The 21,140-nt window shown below is 44.8% G+C and overlaps 1 protein-coding gene across 1 annotated transcript in view; it reads right to left on the reverse strand.

Annotated features, from left to right (window-relative positions):
* The window catches only part of LOC130125486 (DNA (cytosine-5)-methyltransferase 3A-like), a 204,094-nt gene that overhangs the window by 11,948 nt on the left and 171,006 nt on the right, over positions 1 to 21,140 (reverse strand). Inside the window, exon 18 of the mRNA XM_056295062.1 lies at positions 18,980 to 19,070. Within this exon, the coding sequence (XP_056151037.1) occupies positions 18,980 to 19,070 (91 nt within the window). The remainder of the gene's footprint in view (positions 1 to 18,979; positions 19,071 to 21,140) is intronic.

The raw sequence follows: 21,140 nt of genomic DNA on the forward strand, positions 1-21,140 counted from the left end.
TCACAGTGACGAAGCTTTTACTGTCCTACACTCTGTCACGTAACGTCACAGTGACGAAGCTTTTACTGTCCTACACTCACAGTCATGTAACGTCACAGTGACGAAGCGTTTACTGTCCTACACTTAGTGACGTAACGTCACAGTAACGAAGCTTTTACTGTCCTACACTCACAGTCATGTAACGTCACAGTAACGAAGCTTTTACTGTCCTACACGCACAGTCATGTAAGGTCACAGTGACGAAGCTTTTACTGTCCTACACTCTCAGTCACGTAACGTCACAGTGACGAAGCTTTTACTGTCCTACACTCTCAGTCACGTAACGTCACAGTGACGAAGCCTATACTGTCCTACATTTACAGTGACGTAACGTCACAGTGACGAAGCTTTTACTGTCCTACACTTAGTGACGTAACGTCACAGTGTCGAAGCTTTTACTGTCCTACACTCACAGTCATGCAACGTCACAGTGACGAAGCTTTTACTGTCCTACACTTAGTGACGTAACGTCACAGTGACGAAGCTTTTACTGTCCTACACTTAGTGACGTAACGTCACAGTGACGAAGCTTTTACTGTCCTACACGCACAGTCACGTAACGTCACAGTGACGAAGCTTTTACTGTCCTACACTCTCAGTCACGTAACGTCACAGTGACGAAGCTTTTACTGTCCTACACTCTCAGTCACGTAACGTCACAGTAACGAAGCTTTTACTGTCCTACACTCTCAGTCACGTAACGTCACAGTGACGAAGCTTTTACTGTCCTACACTTGCAGTAACGTCACAGTAACGAAGCTTTTACTGTCCTACACTCACAGTCATGTAACGTCACAGTAACGAAGCTTTTACTGTCCTACACGCACAGTCATGTAACGTCACAGTGACGAAGCTTTTACTGTCCTACACTCTCAGTCACGTAACGTCACAGTGACGAAGCTTTTACTGTCCTACACTTGCAGTAACGTCACAGTAACGAAGCTTTTACTGTCCTACACTCACAGTCATGTAACGTCACAGTAACGAAGCTTTTACTGTCCTACACGCACAGTCATGTAACGTCACAGTGACGAAGCTTTTACTGTCCTACACTTGCAGTAACGTCACAGTGACGAAGCTTTTACTGTCCTACACTCTCAGTCACGTAACATCACAGTGACAAAGTTTTTACTGTCCTACACTTACAGTGACGTAACGTCACAGTGGTGAAGCTTTTACTGTCCTACACTTACAGTGAAGTAACGTCACAGTGGTGAAGCTTTTACTGTCCTACACTCTCAGTCACGTAACGTCACAGTGACGAAGCTTTTACTGTCCTACACTTACAGTGACGTCATGTCACAGTGACGAAGCTTTTACTGTCCTACACTCTCAGTCACGTAACGTCACAGTGACGAAGTTTTTACTGTCCTACACTTACAGTGAAGTAACGTCACAGTGACGAAGCTTTTACTGTCCTACACTTAGTGACGTAACGTCACAGTGACGAAGTTTTTACTGTCCTACACTTACAGTGACGTAACGTCACAGTGACGAAGCTTTTACTGTCCTACACTTACAGTGACGTAACGTCACAGTGGTGAAGTTTTTACTGTCCTACACTTACAGTGACGTAACGTCACAGTGACGAAGCTTTTACTGTCCTACACTTACAGTGACGTAACGTCACAGTGGTGAAGCTTTTACTGTCCTACACTCTCAGTCACGTAACGTCACAGTGACGAAGCTTTTACTGTCCTACACTCTCAGTCACGTAACGTCACAGTGACGAAGCTTTTACTGTCCTACACTCTCAGTCACGTAACGTCACAGTGACGAAGCTTTTACTGTCCTACACTCTCAGTCACGTAACGTCACAGTGACGAAGCTTTTACTGTCCTACACTCTCAGTCACGTAACGTCACAGTGACGAAGCTTTTACTGTCCTACACTCTCAGTCACGTAACGTCACAGTGACGAAGCTTTTACTGTCCTACACTTACAGTGACGTCATGTCACAGTGACGAAGTTTTTACTGTCCTACACTCTCAGTGACGTAACGTCACAGTGACGAAGTTTTTACTGTCCTACACTTACAGTGAAGTAACGTCACAGTGACGAAGCTTTTACTGTCCGACACTTACAGTGAAGTAACGTCACAGTGACGAAGCTTTTACTGTCCTACATTTACAGTGACGTAACGTCACAGTGACGAAGCTTTTACTGTCCTACACGCACAGTCATGTAACGTCACAGTAACGAAGCTTTTACTGTCCTACACGCACAGTCATGTAACGTCACAGTGACGAAGCTTTTACTGTCCTACACTTGCAGTAACGTCACAGTGACGAAGCTTTTACTGTCCTACACTCTCAGTCACGTAACGTCACAGTGACGAAGCTTTTACTGTCCTACACTTGCAGTAACGTCACAGTGACGAAGCTTTTACTGTCCTACACTTGCAGTAACGTCACAGTGACGAAGCTTTTACTGTCCTACACTTGCAGTAACGTCACAGTGACGAAGCTTTTACTGTCCTACACTCTCAGTCACGTAACGTCACAGTGACGAAGCTTTTACTGTCCTATACTCACAGTCATGTAACGTCACAGTAACGAAGCTTTTACTGTCCTACACGCACAGTCATGTAACGTCACAGTGACGAAGCTTTTACTGTCCTACACTCTCAGTCACGTAACGTCACAGTGACGAAGCTTTTACTGTCCTACACTCACAGTCATGTAACGTCACAGTAACGAAGCTTTTACTGTCCTACACTTGCAGTAACGTCACAGTAACGAAGCTTTTACTGTCCTACACGCACAGTCATGTAACGTCACAGTGACGAAGCTTTTACTGTCCTACACTTGCGGTAACGTCTCAGTGACGAAGCTTTTACTGTCCTACACTCTCAATCACGTAACGTCACAGTGACAAAGTTTTTACTGTCCGACACTTACAGTGAAGTAACGTCACAGTGACGAAGCTTTTACTGTCCTACATTTACAGTGACGTAACGTCACAGTGACGAAGCTTTTACTGTCCTACATTTACAGTGATGTAACGTCACAGTAACGAAGTTTTTACTGTCCTACATTTACAGTGACGTAACGTCACAGTGACGAAGCTTTTACTGTCCTACACTCACAGTCATGTAACGTCACAGTAACGAAGCTTTTACTGTCCTACACGCACAGTCATGTAACGTCACAGTGACGAAGCTTTTACTGTCCTACACTCTCAGTCACGTAACGTCACAGTGACGAAGCTTTTACTGTCCTACACTCTCAGTCACGTAACGTCACAGTGACGAAGCTTTTACTGTCCTACACTTGCAGTAACGTCACAGTAACGAAGCTTTTACTGTCCTACACTCACAGTCATGTAACGTCACAGTGACGAAGCTTTTACTGTCCTACACTCACAGTCATGTAACGTCACAGTAACGAAGCTTTTACTGTCCTACACGCACAGTCATGTAACGTCACAGTGACGAAGCTTTTACTGTCCTACACTCTCAGTCACGTAACGTCACAGTGACGAAGCTTTTACTGTCCTACACTTGCAGTAACGTCACAGTAACGAAGCTTTTACTGTCCTACACTCTCAGTCACGTAACGTCACAGTGACGAAGCTTTTACTGTCCTACACTTGCAATAACGTCACAGTAACGAAGCTTTTACTGTCCTACACGCACAGTCATGTAACGTCACAGTGACGAAGCTTTTACTGTCCTACACTCTCAGTCACGTAACGTCACAGTGACGAAGCTTTTACTGTCCTACACTTGCAGTAACGTCACAGTAACGAAGCTTTTACTGTCCTACACTCACAGTCATGTAACGTCACAGTAACGAAGCTTTTACTGTCCTACACGCACAGTCATGTAACGTCACAGTGACGAAGCTTTTACTGTCCTACACTTGCAGTAACGTCACAGTGACGAAGCTTTTACTGTCCTACACTCTCAGTCATGTAACGTCACAGTGACGAAGCTTTTACTGTCCTACACTTACAGTGAAGTAACGTCACAGTGGTGAAGCTTTTACTGTCCTACACTTACAGTGAAGTAACGTCACAGTGACGAAGCTTTTACTGTCCTACACTCTCAGTCACGTAACGTCACAGTGACGAAGCTTTTACTGTCCTACACTTACAGTCACGTAACGTCACAGTGACGAAGCTTTTACTGTCCTACACTTACAGTGAAGTAACGTCACAGTGGTGAAGCTTTTACTGTCCTACACTCTCAGTCACGTAACGTCACAGTGACGAAGTTTTTACTGTCCTACACTCTCAGTCACGTAACGTCACAGTGACGAAGCTTTTACTGTCCTACACTTACAGTGACGTCATGTCACAGTGACGAAGCTTTTACTGTCCTACACGCACAGTCATGTAACGTCACAGTAACGAAGCTTTTACTGTCCTACACGCACAGTCATGTAACGTCACAGTGACGAAGCTTTTACTGTCCTACACTTGCAGTAACGTCACAGTGACGAAGCTTTTACTGTCCTACACTCTCAGTCACGTAACGTCACAGTGACAAAGTTTTTACTGTCCTACACTTACAGTGAAGTAACGTCACAGTGGTGAAGCTTTTACTGTCCTACACTTACAGTGAAGTAACGTCACAGTGGTGAAGCTTTTACTGTCCTACACTCTCAGTCACGTAACGTCACAGTGACGAAGCTTTTACTGTCCTACACTCTCAGTCACGTAACGTCACAGTGACGAAGCTTTTACTGTCCTACACTTACAGTCACGTAACGTCACAGTGACGAAGCTTTTACTGTCCTACACTTACAGTGAAGTAACGTCACAGTGGTGAAGCTTTTACTGTCCTACACTCTCAGTCACGTAACGTCACAGTGACGAAGCTTTTACTGTCCTACACTTACAGTGACGTCATGTCACAGTGACGAAGCTTTTACTGTCCTACACTTGCAGTAACGTCACAGTGACGAAGCTTTTACTGTCCTACACTCTCAGTCACGTAACGTCACAGTGACGAAGCTTTTACTGTCCTACACTCTCAGTCACGTAACGTCACAGTGACGAAGCTTTTACTGTCCTACACTTGCAGTAACGTCACAGTAACGAAGCTTTTACTGTCCTACACTCACAGTCATGTAACGTCACAGTGACGAAGCTTTTACTGTCCTACACTCACAGTCATGTAACGTCACAGTGACGAAGCTTTTACTGTCCTACACTTGCAGTAACGTCACAGTAACGAAGCTTTTACTGTCCTACACTCTCAGTCACGTAACGTCACAGTGACGAAGCTTTTACTGTCCTACACTTGCAGTAACGTCACAGTAACGAAGCTTTTACTGTCCTACACTCACAGTCATGTAACGTCACAGTAACGAAGCTTTTACTGTCCTACACTCACAGTCATGTAACGTCACAGTAACGAAGCTTTTACTGTCCTACACGCACAGTCATGTAACGTCACAGTGACGAAGCTTTTACTGTCCTACACTCTCAGTCACGTAACGTCACAGTGACGAAGCTTTTACTGTCCTACACTCTCAGTCACGTAACGTCACAGTGACGAAGCTTTTACTGTCCTACACTTGCAGTAACGTCACAGTAACGAAGCTTTTACTGTCCTACACTCACAGTCATGTAACGTCACAGTAACGAAGCTTTTACTGTCCTACACGCACAGTCATGTAACGTCACAGTGACGAAGCTTTTACTGTCCTACACTCTCAGTCACGTAACGTCACAGTGACGAAGCTGTTACTGTCCTACACTCACAGTCATGTAACGTCACAGTGACGAAGCTTTTACTGTCCTACACTTGCAGTAACGTCACAGTGACGAAGCTTTTACTGTCCTACACTCTCAGTCACGTAACGTCACAGTGACAAAGTTTTTACTGTCCTACACTTACAGTGAAGTAACGTCACAGTGGTGAAGCTTTTACTGTCCTACACTTACAGTGAAGTAACGTCACAGTGGTGAAGCTTTTACTGTCCTACACTCTCAGTCACGTAACGTCACAGTGACGAAGTTTTTACTGTCCTACACTTACAGTGACGTAACGTCACAGTGGTGAAGCTTTTACTGTCCTACACTTACAGTGAAGTAACGTCACAGTGACAAAGTTTTTACTGTCCGACACTTACAGTGAAGTAACGTCACAGTGACGAAGCTTTTACTGTCCTACACTTAGTGAAGTAACGTCACAGTGACAAAGTTTTTACTGTCCGACACTTACAGTGAAGTAACGTCACAGTGACGAAGTTTTTACTGTCCTACACTTACAGTGACGTAACGTCACAGTGACGAAGCTTTTACTGTCCTACACTTACAGTGACGTAACGTCACAGTGGTGAAGTTTTTACTGTCCTACACTTACAGTGACGTAACGTCACAGTGGTGAAGCTTTTACTGTCCTACACTCTCAGTCACGTAACGTCACAGTGACGAAGCTTTTACTGTCCTACACTTACAGTGACGTAACGTCACAGTGACGAAGCTTTTACTGTCCTACACTCTCAGTCACGTAACGTCACAGTGACGAAGCTTTTACTGTCCTACACTCTCAGTCACGTAACGTCAAAGTGACGAAGCTTTTACTGTCCTACACTTAGTGACGTAACGTCACAGTGACGAAGCTTTTACTGTCCTACACGCACAGTCATGTAACGTCACAGTAACGAAGCTTTTACTGTCCTACACGCACAGTCATGTAACGTCACAGTGACGAAGCTTTTACTGTCCTACACTTGCAGTAACGTCACAGTGACGAAGCTTTTACTGTCCTACACTCTCAGTCACGTAACGTCACAGTGACGAAGCTTTTACTGTCCTACACTTGCAGTAACGTCACAGTGACGAAGCTTTTACTGTCCTACACTTGCAGTAACGTCACAGTGACGAAGCTTTTACTGTCCTACACTTGCAGTAACGTCACAGTGACGAAGCTTTTACTGTCCTACACTTGCAGTAACGTCACAGTGACGAAGCTTTTACTGTCCTACACTTGCAGTAACGTCACAGTGACGAAGCTTTTACTGTCCTACACTTGCAGTAACGTCACAGTGACGAAGCTTTTACTGTCCTACACTCTCAGTCACGTAACGTCACAGTGACGAAGCTTTTACTGTCCTACACTTGCAGTAACGTCACAGTAACGAAGCTTTTACTGTCCTATACTCACAGTCATGTAACGTCACAGTAACGAAGCTTTTACTGTCCTACACTCACAGTCATGTAACGTCACAGTAACGAAGCTTTTACTGTCCTATACTCACAGTCATGTAACGTCACAGTGACGAAGCTTTTACTGTCCTACACGCACAGTCATGTAACGTCACAGTGACGAAGCTTTTACTGTCCTACACTCTCAGTCACGTAACGTCACAGTGACGAAGCTTTTACTGTCCTACACTTACAGTGACGTCATGTCACAGTGACGAAGCTTTTACTGTCCTACACGCACAGTCATGTAACGTCACAGTGACGAAGCTTTTACTGTCCTACACTCTCAGTCACGTAACGTCACAGTGACGAAGCTGTTACTGTCCTACACTCACAGTCATGTAACGTCACAGTGACGAAGCTTTTACTGTCCTACACTTGCAGTAACGTCACAGTGACGAAGCTTTTACTGTCCTACACTCTCAGTCACGTAACGTCACAGTGACAAAGTTTTTACTGTCCTACACTTACAGTGAAGTAACGTCACAGTGGTGAAGCTTTTACTGTCCTACACTTACAGTGAAGTAACGTCACAGTGGTGAAGCTTTTACTGTCCTACACTCTCAGTCACGTAACGTCACAGTGACGAAGCTTTTACTGTCCTACACTCTCAGTCACGTAACGTCACAGTGACGAAGTTTTTACTGTCCTACACTTACAGTGAAGTAACGTCACAGTGACGAAGCTTTTACTGTCCTACACTTAGTGAAGTAACGTCACAGTGACGAAGTTTTTACTGTCCTACACTTACAGTGACGTAACGTCACAGTGACGAAGCTTTTACTGTCCTACACTTAGTGACGTAACGTCACAGTGACGAAGCTTTTACTGTCCTACACTTAGTGACGTAACGTCACAGTGACGAAGCTTTTACTGTCCTACACTTACAGTGACGTAACGTCACAGTGGTGAAGTTTTTACTGTCCTACACTTACAGTGACGTAACGTCACAGTGGTGAAGCTTTTACTGTCCTACACTCTCAGTCACGTAACGTCACAGTGACGAAGCTTTTACTGTCCTACACTTACAGTGACGTAACGTCACAGTGGTGAAGCTTTTACTGTCCTACACTTACAGTGAAGTAACGTCACAGTGGTGAAGCTTTTACTGTCCTACACTCTCAGTCACGTAACGTCACAGTGACGAAGCTTTTACTGTCCTACACTCTCAGTCACGTAACGTCACAGTGACGAAGCTTTTACTGTCCTACACTTACAGTCACGTAACGTCACAGTGACGAAGCTTTTACTGTCCTACACTTACAGTGAAGTAACGTCACAGTGGTGAAGCTTTTACTGTCCTACACTCTCAGTCACGTAACGTCACAGTGACGAAGCTTTTACTGTCCTACACTTACAGTGACGTCATGTCACAGTGACGAAGCTTTTACTGTCCTACACTTGCAGTAACGTCACAGTGACGAAGCTTTTACTGTCCTACACTCTCAGTCACGTAACGTCACAGTGACGAAGCTTTTACTGTCCTACACTCTCAGTCACGTAACGTCACAGTGACGAAGCTTTTACTGTCCTACACTTGCAGTAACGTCACAGTAACGAAGCTTTTACTGTCCTACACTCACAGTCATGTAACGTCACAGTGACGAAGCTTTTACTGTCCTACACTCACAGTCATGTAACGTCACAGTGACGAAGCTTTTACTGTCCTACACTTGCAGTAACGTCACAGTAACGAAGCTTTTACTGTCCTACACTCTCAGTCACGTAACGTCACAGTGACGAAGCTTTTACTGTCCTACACTTGCAGTAACGTCACAGTAACGAAGCTTTTACTGTCCTACACTCACAGTCATGTAACGTCACAGTAACGAAGCTTTTACTGTCCTACACTCACAGTCATGTAACGTCACAGTAACGAAGCTTTTACTGTCCTACACGCACAGTCATGTAACGTCACAGTGACGAAGCTTTTACTGTCCTACACTCTCAGTCACGTAACGTCACAGTGACGAAGCTTTTACTGTCCTACACTCTCAGTCACGTAACGTCACAGTGACGAAGCTTTTACTGTCCTACACTTGCAGTAACGTCACAGTAACGAAGCTTTTACTGTCCTACACTCACAGTCATGTAACGTCACAGTAACGAAGCTTTTACTGTCCTACACGCACAGTCATGTAACGTCACAGTGACGAAGCTTTTACTGTCCTACACTCTCAGTCACGTAACGTCACAGTGACGAAGCTGTTACTGTCCTACACTCACAGTCATGTAACGTCACAGTGACGAAGCTTTTACTGTCCTACACTTGCAGTAACGTCACAGTGACGAAGCTTTTACTGTCCTACACTCTCAGTCACGTAACGTCACAGTGACAAAGTTTTTACTGTCCTACACTTACAGTGAAGTAACGTCACAGTGGTGAAGCTTTTACTGTCCTACACTTACAGTGAAGTAACGTCACAGTGGTGAAGCTTTTACTGTCCTACACTCTCAGTCACGTAACGTCACAGTGACGAAGTTTTTACTGTCCTACACTTACAGTGACGTAACGTCACAGTGGTGAAGCTTTTACTGTCCTACACTTACAGTGAAGTAACGTCACAGTGACAAAGTTTTTACTGTCCGACACTTACAGTGAAGTAACGTCACAGTGACGAAGCTTTTACTGTCCTACACTTAGTGAAGTAACGTCACAGTGACAAAGTTTTTACTGTCCGACACTTACAGTGAAGTAACGTCACAGTGACGAAGTTTTTACTGTCCTACACTTACAGTGACGTAACGTCACAGTGACGAAGCTTTTACTGTCCTACACTTACAGTGACGTAACGTCACAGTGGTGAAGTTTTTACTGTCCTACACTTACAGTGACGTAACGTCACAGTGGTGAAGCTTTTACTGTCCTACACTCTCAGTCACGTAACGTCACAGTGACGAAGCTTTTACTGTCCTACACTTACAGTGACGTAACGTCACAGTGACGAAGCTTTTACTGTCCTACACTCTCAGTCACGTAACGTCACAGTGACGAAGCTTTTACTGTCCTACACTCTCAGTCACGTAACGTCAAAGTGACGAAGCTTTTACTGTCCTACACTTAGTGACGTAACGTCACAGTGACGAAGCTTTTACTGTCCTACACGCACAGTCATGTAACGTCACAGTAACGAAGCTTTTACTGTCCTACACGCACAGTCATGTAACGTCACAGTGACGAAGCTTTTACTGTCCTACACTTGCAGTAACGTCACAGTGACGAAGCTTTTACTGTCCTACACTCTCAGTCACGTAACGTCACAGTGACGAAGCTTTTACTGTCCTACACTTGCAGTAACGTCACAGTGACGAAGCTTTTACTGTCCTACACTTGCAGTAACGTCACAGTGACGAAGCTTTTACTGTCCTACACTTGCAGTAACGTCACAGTGACGAAGCTTTTACTGTCCTACACTTGCAGTAACGTCACAGTGACGAAGCTTTTACTGTCCTACACTTGCAGTAACGTCACAGTGACGAAGCTTTTACTGTCCTACACTTGCAGTAACGTCACAGTGACGAAGCTTTTACTGTCCTACACTCTCAGTCACGTAACGTCACAGTGACGAAGCTTTTACTGTCCTACACTTGCAGTAACGTCACAGTAACGAAGCTTTTACTGTCCTATACTCACAGTCATGTAACGTCACAGTAACGAAGCTTTTACTGTCCTACACTCACAGTCATGTAACGTCACAGTAACGAAGCTTTTACTGTCCTATACTCACAGTCATGTAACGTCACAGTGACGAAGCTTTTACTGTCCTACACGCACAGTCATGTAACGTCACAGTGACGAAGCTTTTACTGTCCTACACTCTCAGTCACGTAACGTCACAGTGACGAAGCTTTTACTGTCCTACACTTACAGTGACGTCATGTCACAGTGACGAAGCTTTTACTGTCCTACACGCACAGTCATGTAACGTCACAGTGACGAAGCTTTTACTGTCCTACACTCTCAGTCACGTAACGTCACAGTGACGAAGCTGTTACTGTCCTACACTCACAGTCATGTAACGTCACAGTGACGAAGCTTTTACTGTCCTACACTTGCAGTAACGTCACAGTGACGAAGCTTTTACTGTCCTACACTCTCAGTCACGTAACGTCACAGTGACAAAGTTTTTACTGTCCTACACTTACAGTGAAGTAACGTCACAGTGGTGAAGCTTTTACTGTCCTACACTTACAGTGAAGTAACGTCACAGTGGTGAAGCTTTTACTGTCCTACACTCTCAGTCACGTAACGTCACAGTGACGAAGCTTTTACTGTCCTACACTCTCAGTCACGTAACGTCACAGTGACGAAGTTTTTACTGTCCTACACTTACAGTGAAGTAACGTCACAGTGACGAAGCTTTTACTGTCCTACACTTAGTGAAGTAACGTCACAGTGACGAAGTTTTTACTGTCCTACACTTACAGTGACGTAACGTCACAGTGACGAAGCTTTTACTGTCCTACACTTAGTGACGTAACGTCACAGTGACGAAGCTTTTACTGTCCTACACTTAGTGACGTAACGTCACAGTGACGAAGCTTTTACTGTCCTACACTTACAGTGACGTAACGTCACAGTGGTGAAGTTTTTACTGTCCTACACTTACAGTGACGTAACGTCACAGTGGTGAAGCTTTTACTGTCCTACACTTACAGTGACGTAACGTCACAGTGACGAAGCTTTTACTGTCCTACACTCTCAGTCACGTAACGTCACAGTGACGAAGCTTTTACTGTCCTACACTCTCAGTCACGTAACGTCACAGTGACGAAGCTTTTACTGTCCTACACTCTCAGTCACGTAACGTCACAGTGACGAAGCTTTTACTGTCCTACACTTAGTGACGTAACGTCACAGTGACGAAGCTTTTACTGTCCTACACGCACAGTCATGTAACGTCACAGTAACGAAGCTTTTACTGTCCTACACGCACAGTCATGTAACGTCACAGTGACGAAGCTTTTACTGTCCTACACTCTCAGTCACGTAACGTCACAGTGACGAAGCTTTTACTGTCCTACACTTGCAGTAACGTCACAGTGACGAAGCTTTTACTGTCCTACACTTGCAGTAACGTCACAGTGACGAAGCTTTTACTGTCCTACACTTGCAGTAACGTCACAGTGACGAAGCTTTTACTGTCCTACACTTGCAGTAACGTCACAGTGACGAAGCTTTTACTGTCCTATACTCACAGTCATGTAACGTCACAGTGACGAAGCTTTTACTGTCCTACACTTGCAGTAACGTCACAGTGACGAAGCTTTTACTGTCCTACACTTGCAGTAACGTCACAGTAACGAAGCTTTTACTGTCCTATACTCACAGTCATGTAACGTCACAGTAACGAAGCTTTTACTGTCCTACACTCACAGTCATGTAACGTCACAGTAACGAAGCTTTTACTGTCCTATACTCACAGTCATGTAACGTCACAGTGACGGAGTTTTACTGTCCTACACTTGCAGTAACGTCACAGTAACGAAGCTTTTACTGTCCTACACTCACAGTCATGTAACGTCACAGTAACGAAGCTTTTACTGTCCTACACTTGCAGTAACGTCACAGTAACGAAGCTTTTACTGTCCTACACGCACAGTCATGTAACGTCACAGTGACGAAGCTTTTACTGTCCTACACTCTGTCACGTAACGTCACAGTGACGAAGCTTTTACTGTCCTACACTTGCAGTAACGTCACAGTGACGAAGCTTTTACTGTCCTACACTTGCAGTAACGTCACAGTGACGAAGCTTTTACTGTCCTACACTTGCAGTAACGTCACAGTGACGAAGCTTTTACTGTCCTACACTCTCAGTCACGTAACGTCACAGTGACGAAGCTTTTACTGTCCTACACTTGCAGTAACGTCACAGTAACGAAGCTTTTACTGTCCTATACTCACAGTCATGTAACGTCACAGTAACGAAGCTTTTACTGTCCTACACTCACAGTCATGTAACGTCACAGTAACGAAGCTTTTACTGTCCTATACTCACAGTCATGTAACGTCACAGTGACGGAGTTTTACTGTCCTACACTTGCAGTAACGTCACAGTAACGAAGCTTTTACTGTCCTACACTCACAGTCATGTAACGTCACAGTAACGAAGCTTTTACTGTCCTACACTTGCAGTAACGTCACAGTAACGAAGCTTTTACTGTCCTACACGCACAGTCATGTAACGTCACAGTGACGAAGCTTTTACTGTCCTACACTCTCAGTCACGTAACGTCACAGTGACGAAGCTTTTACTGTCCTACACTTGCAGTAACGTCACAGTGACGAAGCTTTTACTGTCCTACACTTGCAGTAACGTCACAGTGACGAAGCTTTTACTGTCCTACACTTGCAGTAACGTCACAGTGACGAAGCTTTTACTGTCCTACACTCTCAGTCACGTAACGTCACAGTGACGAAGCTTTTACTGTCCTACACTTGCAGTAACGTCACAGTAACGAAGCTTTTACTGTCCTATACTCACAGTCATGTAACGTCACAGTAACGAAGCTTTTACTGTCCTACACTCACAGTCATGTAACGTCACAGTAACGAAGCTTTTACTGTCCTATACTCACAGTCATGTAACGTCACAGTGACGAAGCTTTTACTGTCCTACACTTGCAGTAACGTCACAGTAACGAAGCTTTTACTGTCCTACACGCACAGTCATGTAACGTCACAGTGACGAAGCTTTTACTGTCCTACACTCTCAGTCATGTAACGTCACAGTAACGAAGCTTTTACTGTCCTACACTTGCAGTAACGTCACAGTGACGAAGCTTTTACTGTCCTACACTTGCAGTAACGTCACAGTGACGAAGCTTTTACTGTCCTACACTTGCAGTAACGTCACAGTGACGAAGCTTTTACTGTCCTACACTCTCAGTCACGTAACGTCACAGTGACGAAGCTTTTACTGTCCTACACTTGCAGTAACGTCACAGTAACGAAGCTTTTACTGTCCTATACTCACAGTCATGTAACGTCACAGTAACGAAGCTTTTACTGTCCTACACTCACAGTCATGTAACGTCACAGTAACGAAGCTTTTACTGTCCTATACTCACAGTCATGTAACGTCACAGTGACGAAGCTTTTACTGTCCTACACTTGCAGTAACGTCACAGTAACGAAGCTTTTACTGTCCTACACGCACAGTCATGTAACGTCACAGTGACGAAGCTTTTACTGTCCTACACTCTCAGTCACGTAACGTCACAGTGACGAAGCTTTTACTGTCCTACACTTACAGTGACGTAACGTCACAGTGGTGAAGTTTTTACTGTCCTACACTTACAGTGACGTAACGTCACAGTGACGAAGCTTTTACTGTCCTACATTTACAGTGACGTAACGTCACAGTGGTGAAGCTTTTACTGTCCTACACTTACAGTGACGTAACGTCACAGTGACGAAGCTTTTATTGTCCTACACTCACAGTGACGTAACGTCACAGTGACGAAGCTGTTACTGTCCTACACTTAGTGACGCAACGTCACGGTGACGAAGCTTTTACTGTCCTACACTCTCAGTCACGTAACGTCACAGTGACGAAGCTTTTACTGTCCTACACTCACAGTCATGTAACGTCACAGTGACGAAGCTTTTACTGTCCTACACTCTCAGTCACGTAACGTCACAGTGACGAAGCTTTTACTGTCCTACACTCTCAGTCACGTAACGTCACAGTGACGAAGCCTATACTGTTCTACACTCTGTCACGTAACGTCACAGTGACGAAGCTTTTACTGTCCTACACTCTCAGTCACGTAACGTCACAGTGACGAAGCTTTTACTGTCCTACACTTACAGTGACGTAACGTCACAGTGACGAAGCTTTTACTGTCCTACACTTACAGTGACATATCGTCACAGTGACGAAGCTTTTACTGTCCTACACTTAGTGACATAACGTCACAGTGACGATGCTTTTACTGTCCTACACTTACAGTCATTTAACGTCACAGTGACGAAGCTTTTACTGTCCTACACTTACAGTCATTTAACGTCACAGTGACGAAGCTTTTACTGTCCTACACTTAGTGATGTAACGTCACAGTGACGAAGCTTTTACTGTCTTACACTTAGTGACATAATGTCACAATGACGAAGCTTTTACTGTCCTACACTTAGAGACGTAACGAGTGACGCTGGCGTCAACTTGAGTAATGCCATCTTCACATGACCTGGTTCACTGTCTACTCCGCTCTGCTGTGTGTGTATGTGTGTGTGTGTGTGTGTTTACGCACACATGCGGAGGGGCTGAGCCCCGCCCTTGTTGAAACAGAACATAGGAGAGATGAAAAACTAGTGTGACCATAAATGACAGTAAAATATAGCCAACCGGTACCCGAGTCTTCGTTAGCGTTAGGGCCAATAAGAGGCAGAGTAGGGCGGGTCTTCGTAGAACATCGTTAAAGTAATAACTTATAACAAAACTTATGAGTTGATTAAACGTTATTTTGTAATCGCCAATCATTCCGGAACTCTGACTTTGAATAAATATCAGATGCGGACCTTTGAGTAGTAAGTTTGAGAACCCATGGCTTACACTACTTAGAAAGATTAATTTTAAGACATTTTTGCCTTTATTAGACAGACAGTGAGGAGAGACAGGAAAGAGAGCGGGTAGAAGAAGGTAGACATGCGCAAAGGTCTCAAATGTAGACACTGTTCACAGGCATGAACCTACATTGTGGTAGAAACGTATCTAGCTATCCCACCAGGATGTGCATTTGTTTAAATAATTACAGGCCAACATAAAGCAAATACTGTCCCACTACAATAAAATGTGTTTTCTTCCACTGAGTTACTTGATTTAGCTGAAAATTGCATATTTGCTGTACTTTTTTGAGACATTGCTCATGGCACACAACTGCTCCTTTATCAAGCAAGACTTATGATGTGTAATGTGTACTTTTTCCTCGAAGGTGTGTGTGAGTGTTTATGTGTGTGTGTTTGAGGGGGTGACTCAAGTTAGGAGGTTGGGCTGAGCAACTGCTTGTTTGTGTGTGTGTTAAGTGGACTGTGTACTCGAAACCCCAAACGAACATTTTGAAATAAAAACATCGATGGCTATACCCCTAAACACTGTTGACAGTATACTCAATAGTATACTCAATATGAACTCTAAATAAAAGTTTGCATTCCTTCCCAAAGGATGCTTAGATTGGCTTACATTCTTACGGTGAACACGAGCAAACAAACCCTCTGATGTAAGCATCATCAGCGGCCACTCTGGGTCGAGTATGACTGTCCTCCTTTTGGGTCCTTATAGGTCTTCAGGTATGCATAGAGGCCGATCCTAAAGCTGCACCGTTCACCATTTAGAAACAGTGCTTCCAGTTATAATTTCCCCTGACCAGACTGAATTTTTGAAAAACAGGCACTCTTTTTTATATCTTCGTCGTTTTTGTTTTTTTGTTTTTTTTTAACATTCTTTATTCTAAGCCTTTTCAGACCTCAGGGGTGGTGGTATCATTTGGGGTGGGAAATGCTTTCGATTGGATGGAGTGAGACTACCTTATTTTTCTTTGCAAAAATTTGGTTTTGGTGGTTTGGTGGTAATTTTAGATCCTGGTGGTCAGATTATTGTACTTGTCCCCGAAGGCCTCAATATGTACAAATGATATAATCACTTCCTCTTTCCAGTTACACAGAGGAACTAGATAGGGTGCCCTTTAAGCCCCCTGCTCTTTGCGATAGCAATAGAACCTCTGTCCATAGCCCTGCATATCGACCACACCATCCGTGGTATTCATAGAGACCAGGAACATAAGCTATCACTTTTTGCTGATGACCTGTTGGTTTTTGTATCTGACCCCTTAATCTGTATCCCTAAGATCTTGACATTATTGAAAGATTTTGGATTTTTTTTTTACGAATATAAACTCAACTTACATAAAAATGAACTAATCCCAATAAACTCTGTAGCAGATAAATGTCCGTTTAGCACTCTTCCATTCAACATTTTCCCTAACACATTTACCTACCTTGGCATTGTAACATGGAGATATAATTATCTTTTTAAATGTAAATTTCTAACTCTGCTAGGCCGTAGTCATCGGCGGTCACTCAGGGTCGAGCATGTGTCTGCCTTCTATGTATCGGCGGTCACTCGGGGTCGTGTATGTGTCCTCCTTCTACGTCCTTATGGGTCTTCAGGTGGATGTAGAGGCCGATCCTGGAGCCGCATATTTTGGGGCAAAGTGGGCAAGAGTGTGGAAAAAGTGGTTGAGGATGTGGTTTGGGCCTTTACTTAAAAATCACTCCTTTCTAATTCTGCGCTTGTTTTCTTTTTTCTTTTTGGATCCCTCCCTTTTTTTCCTCCCTAATTGTATGTGGCCAATTACCCCACTCTTCCCAGTCATTGCTCCACCCCCTCTGCCAGACTACCACATGCTTCCTCCGATACATGTGGAGTCGCCAGCCGCTTCTTTTCATCTGACAGTGAGGACTTTCACCAGGGGGATGTAGCACGTGGGAGGATCACAATATTACCCCCAGTTCCCCCTCCCCCCGAACAGGCGCTCTGACTGACCAGAGGAGGCGCTAGTGCAGCGATCAGGACACACACCCACATCTGGCTTCCCACCCGCAGACACGGCCAATTGTGTCTGTAGGAACGCCCAACCAAGCTGGAGGTAACACAGGGACTCAAACTGGTGAGTCTGCGCTTGTTTTCAACAGCACAGTGGAGGTCATGGTTGTAGCACCCAGCACCCTCACAGACAGACAGTCTCCAGGCCTGCCTGTTTTTTGCTGCTTGTTCCCAGGTGTTAAGGTTGATGCCAAACCTTTTGATGTGGGCCTTGATGTTATCTTTATATTACTTCTTTTGTCCTCCTGGAGTACACCGTCTTGTCACAAGCTGAGAGTAAAGGACTTGTTTCGGGAGGTGAGAGTCAGACATGCGGAGGACATGGCCAGTCCATCTTAGCTGATGTTGTGTGATGGTGAAAGTTATAGTAGGCATAGTGGCCTCCTTGAGGACACTAAAGATGGTGCGCTTATCCTCCCAGCTGATCTTAAGGCTCTTTCTGAGGTATCACTGTTGGTATGCCTCGAGTGCCTTCAATATGTGGTCCAGGTATGTGGTCCAGGCTTTTGACCCATACAGTAGGGTGGGCAGCACTACCACTTTTTACACCAGAATTTTTGTTCTGGCCTGAAGGTCACGGTTTCCAAAAACCTTTTTACTCAATCTAGAGAAGGCCTGGCTAGCACATATGAGATGAAGGTCTATTTCTGATGTAAGCACTATGAGACACGACATGCATTTGATGCATTAGTTGTACTTTTAGAGAGGAGGGGCTTTACTAAAACCAGCCACTGGGTAGACCCTTCAATGCTTCAGTTAAAAAGTCATGATAATTGAGATTTAAAATGTCAAAAACATGTAAACACGTTCCTTTTGGACTTTTCAGCTTTGCAATATTGTTTTTTCAGGGAAATTCCCAGTTCTCTGTAAATGTCAAAAGAGTTTGCTCTTTTGACAGTTTAATTTATCTTTACTATTCAATTTCCAAACTTTTATTTTTCATGTTACTCAAAGTCATCTTTACTACAGACTACTCATGTGTTGAAAACAACCTGGCTACTTCTGCATCACTTGCAATTTGTGTCTTTTTCCCCCTTTTGTTTAAATAAGGCTTGTCCAACAATCTTTTTAGAATACCTGCAAAAATTAAACATTCTGAAAATCAACTGTGACAGAAAAACCCCTGAATCATAATACGAGGAACAGTAAATTCCTAGTTCATGAACTCCTACCATAGAGTCCCTTCCGTGCAGGGTTTACTATGGAGAGGTCATTGCAGGGGCTTCCTCCTATCACCAGGTCAAATGGTCCCCAGTCCTGGATCTGGCACACACACACACACACACACACACACACACACACACACACACACACACACACACACACACACACACACAAGGCTTATGTTCTTTGCTGTGTGCATCAACATGACACGTGCTGGTACTTGATGGTTAGCTATGTCGGGTGTTGGGTGGGAAGTGTAAATGGTAAAACAACACAACACAACAACAACACAGTAAACACATTCAGTAATAAAATGACGAATATTCTCATATAATGACCCGGATTAAATGTGATAGACTGCAGTAGCATTATGTTGGTTTTGAGTGGACAGTGGTGTGTTTTGTTTTTTTAACTGAGTGCGAACTGTCCCCTATAACTGGTATTGCAATGTAGTTAGTGTAGCTAGCCGGAGCTGCACAGTCACTACATAACACAGGACGGACCAACATGGCAATCTACAGATCCGCCACATAAGCGGGGAGTAGAAAATATGAATGGACTTCAAAATTCTTTACTATGTCATTTATATAGATTCAGACTGAAAAACCTGTTACTACATAATAGCCAGTGATAGAAAAGGTCATCTGCTTCTTCTGGCTCCTCCCGGTAGGGGGCGCCACAGCAGATCATCCGTTCCCATCTCTTCCTGTCCTCTGCATCTTCCTCTGTCACACCAGCCACCTGCATGTCCTCCCTCACCACATCCATAAACCTCCTCTTTGGTCTTCCTCTTCTCCTCTTCCCTGGCAGCTCCATATTCAGCATCCTTCTCCCAATATACCCAGCATCTCTCCTCCTCCACACATGTCCAAACCTTCCTCTTCTCCTCTTCCCTGGCAGCTCCACATTCAGCATCCTTCTCCCAATATACCCAGCATCTCTCCTCCTCCACACATGTCCAAACCTTCCTCTTCTCCTCTTCCCTGGCAGCTCCACATTCAGCATCCTTCTCCCAATAGACCCAGCATCTCTCCTACACACATGTCCAAGCCATCACCATCTTGTCTCTCTTGCTTTGTCTTCAACCCGTCCAACCTGAGCTGTCCCTCTAATATACTCGTTCATTCATCATCAGTAGCTTCTCCGGGGTCGGGGTGGCAGCAAGTGAAGTAGGGCACTCCAGACGTCCCTCTCCCCAGCAACGGCCTCCCAAGCCGTTCCCAGGCCACATTGGACATGTAGTCCCTCCAGCGAGTTCTGGGTCTACCCCGGAGTCTCCTCCCAGTTGGCTGGGCCTGGAAAACCTCCAAAGCAAGGCGCCCAGGTGGCATCCTCATCAGATGCCCGAACCACCTCAACTGGCTCCTTTCGATGCGAAGGAGCAGCGGCTCTACTCCGAGCTCCCTCCCTCTAATATACTCATTCCTAATCGGGTCTTTCTTCGTCAGTCCCTGGAAACTCTTAGCATCTTCAAGTGTCGTGGTGAAGAGTGCTGAAGAGCTTTCCTCAGCATGTAAGCTTCTGGTTAGCCCGAGACCTTCTGTCACACTCGTGGCTGCTGCTAGGTGGGCTGGTTAACTCCGTGTAGTGTGGTCAACTCAAGGGTACAACAGTGGGACCAAAATGTTAGCATGTTAAATAGAAACACTCACTAATGTATGATTATAAGCAAGTTGAAATAGATAGATGGGCCAAGCCATAGAGCAGACTTCTGATCCTCATGTGCCAGCAGTACTTCCAACATGGGGTGGGGGGGTGGGGGTTTGGAGAAGGTATGATTATAAGCAAGTTAAAATAGATGGATGGGCCAAGCCATAGAGCAGACTTCTGATCCTCATGTGCCACCAGTACTTCTGTCACATATCGGGAAAGAACCCAAAAGCGGACGGGACAACCAGGTAAGGGAAGAATCCAGTCTTTATTGAAGTGACTGATCTCGGGGATAGAGCAGGAGGTGGCTCTGTGGCAGGCAGGCAGGCAGTCAGGCAGAAGTCCATGAATGGCAACGTTCCAGCGAAGACTGGTCCATAGTGGAGGCCTTTTAAGGGTGAGGGCGATTGCCGGGGTGAAGGGGGGGTCAGCAGGTGTCAGCTGGCGTAGCAGGTGTCAGCTGGTGTAGCAGGTGTCAGCTGGGGTAGCAGGTGTCAAGGGCGATCGCTTTGATGTCAA

This window comes from Lampris incognitus, chromosome 15 (genome assembly GCF_029633865.1).
Source record: "Lampris incognitus isolate fLamInc1 chromosome 15, fLamInc1.hap2, whole genome shotgun sequence".
In the NCBI taxonomy this organism is placed as follows: Eukaryota; Metazoa; Chordata; class Actinopteri; order Lampriformes; family Lampridae; genus Lampris; species Lampris incognitus.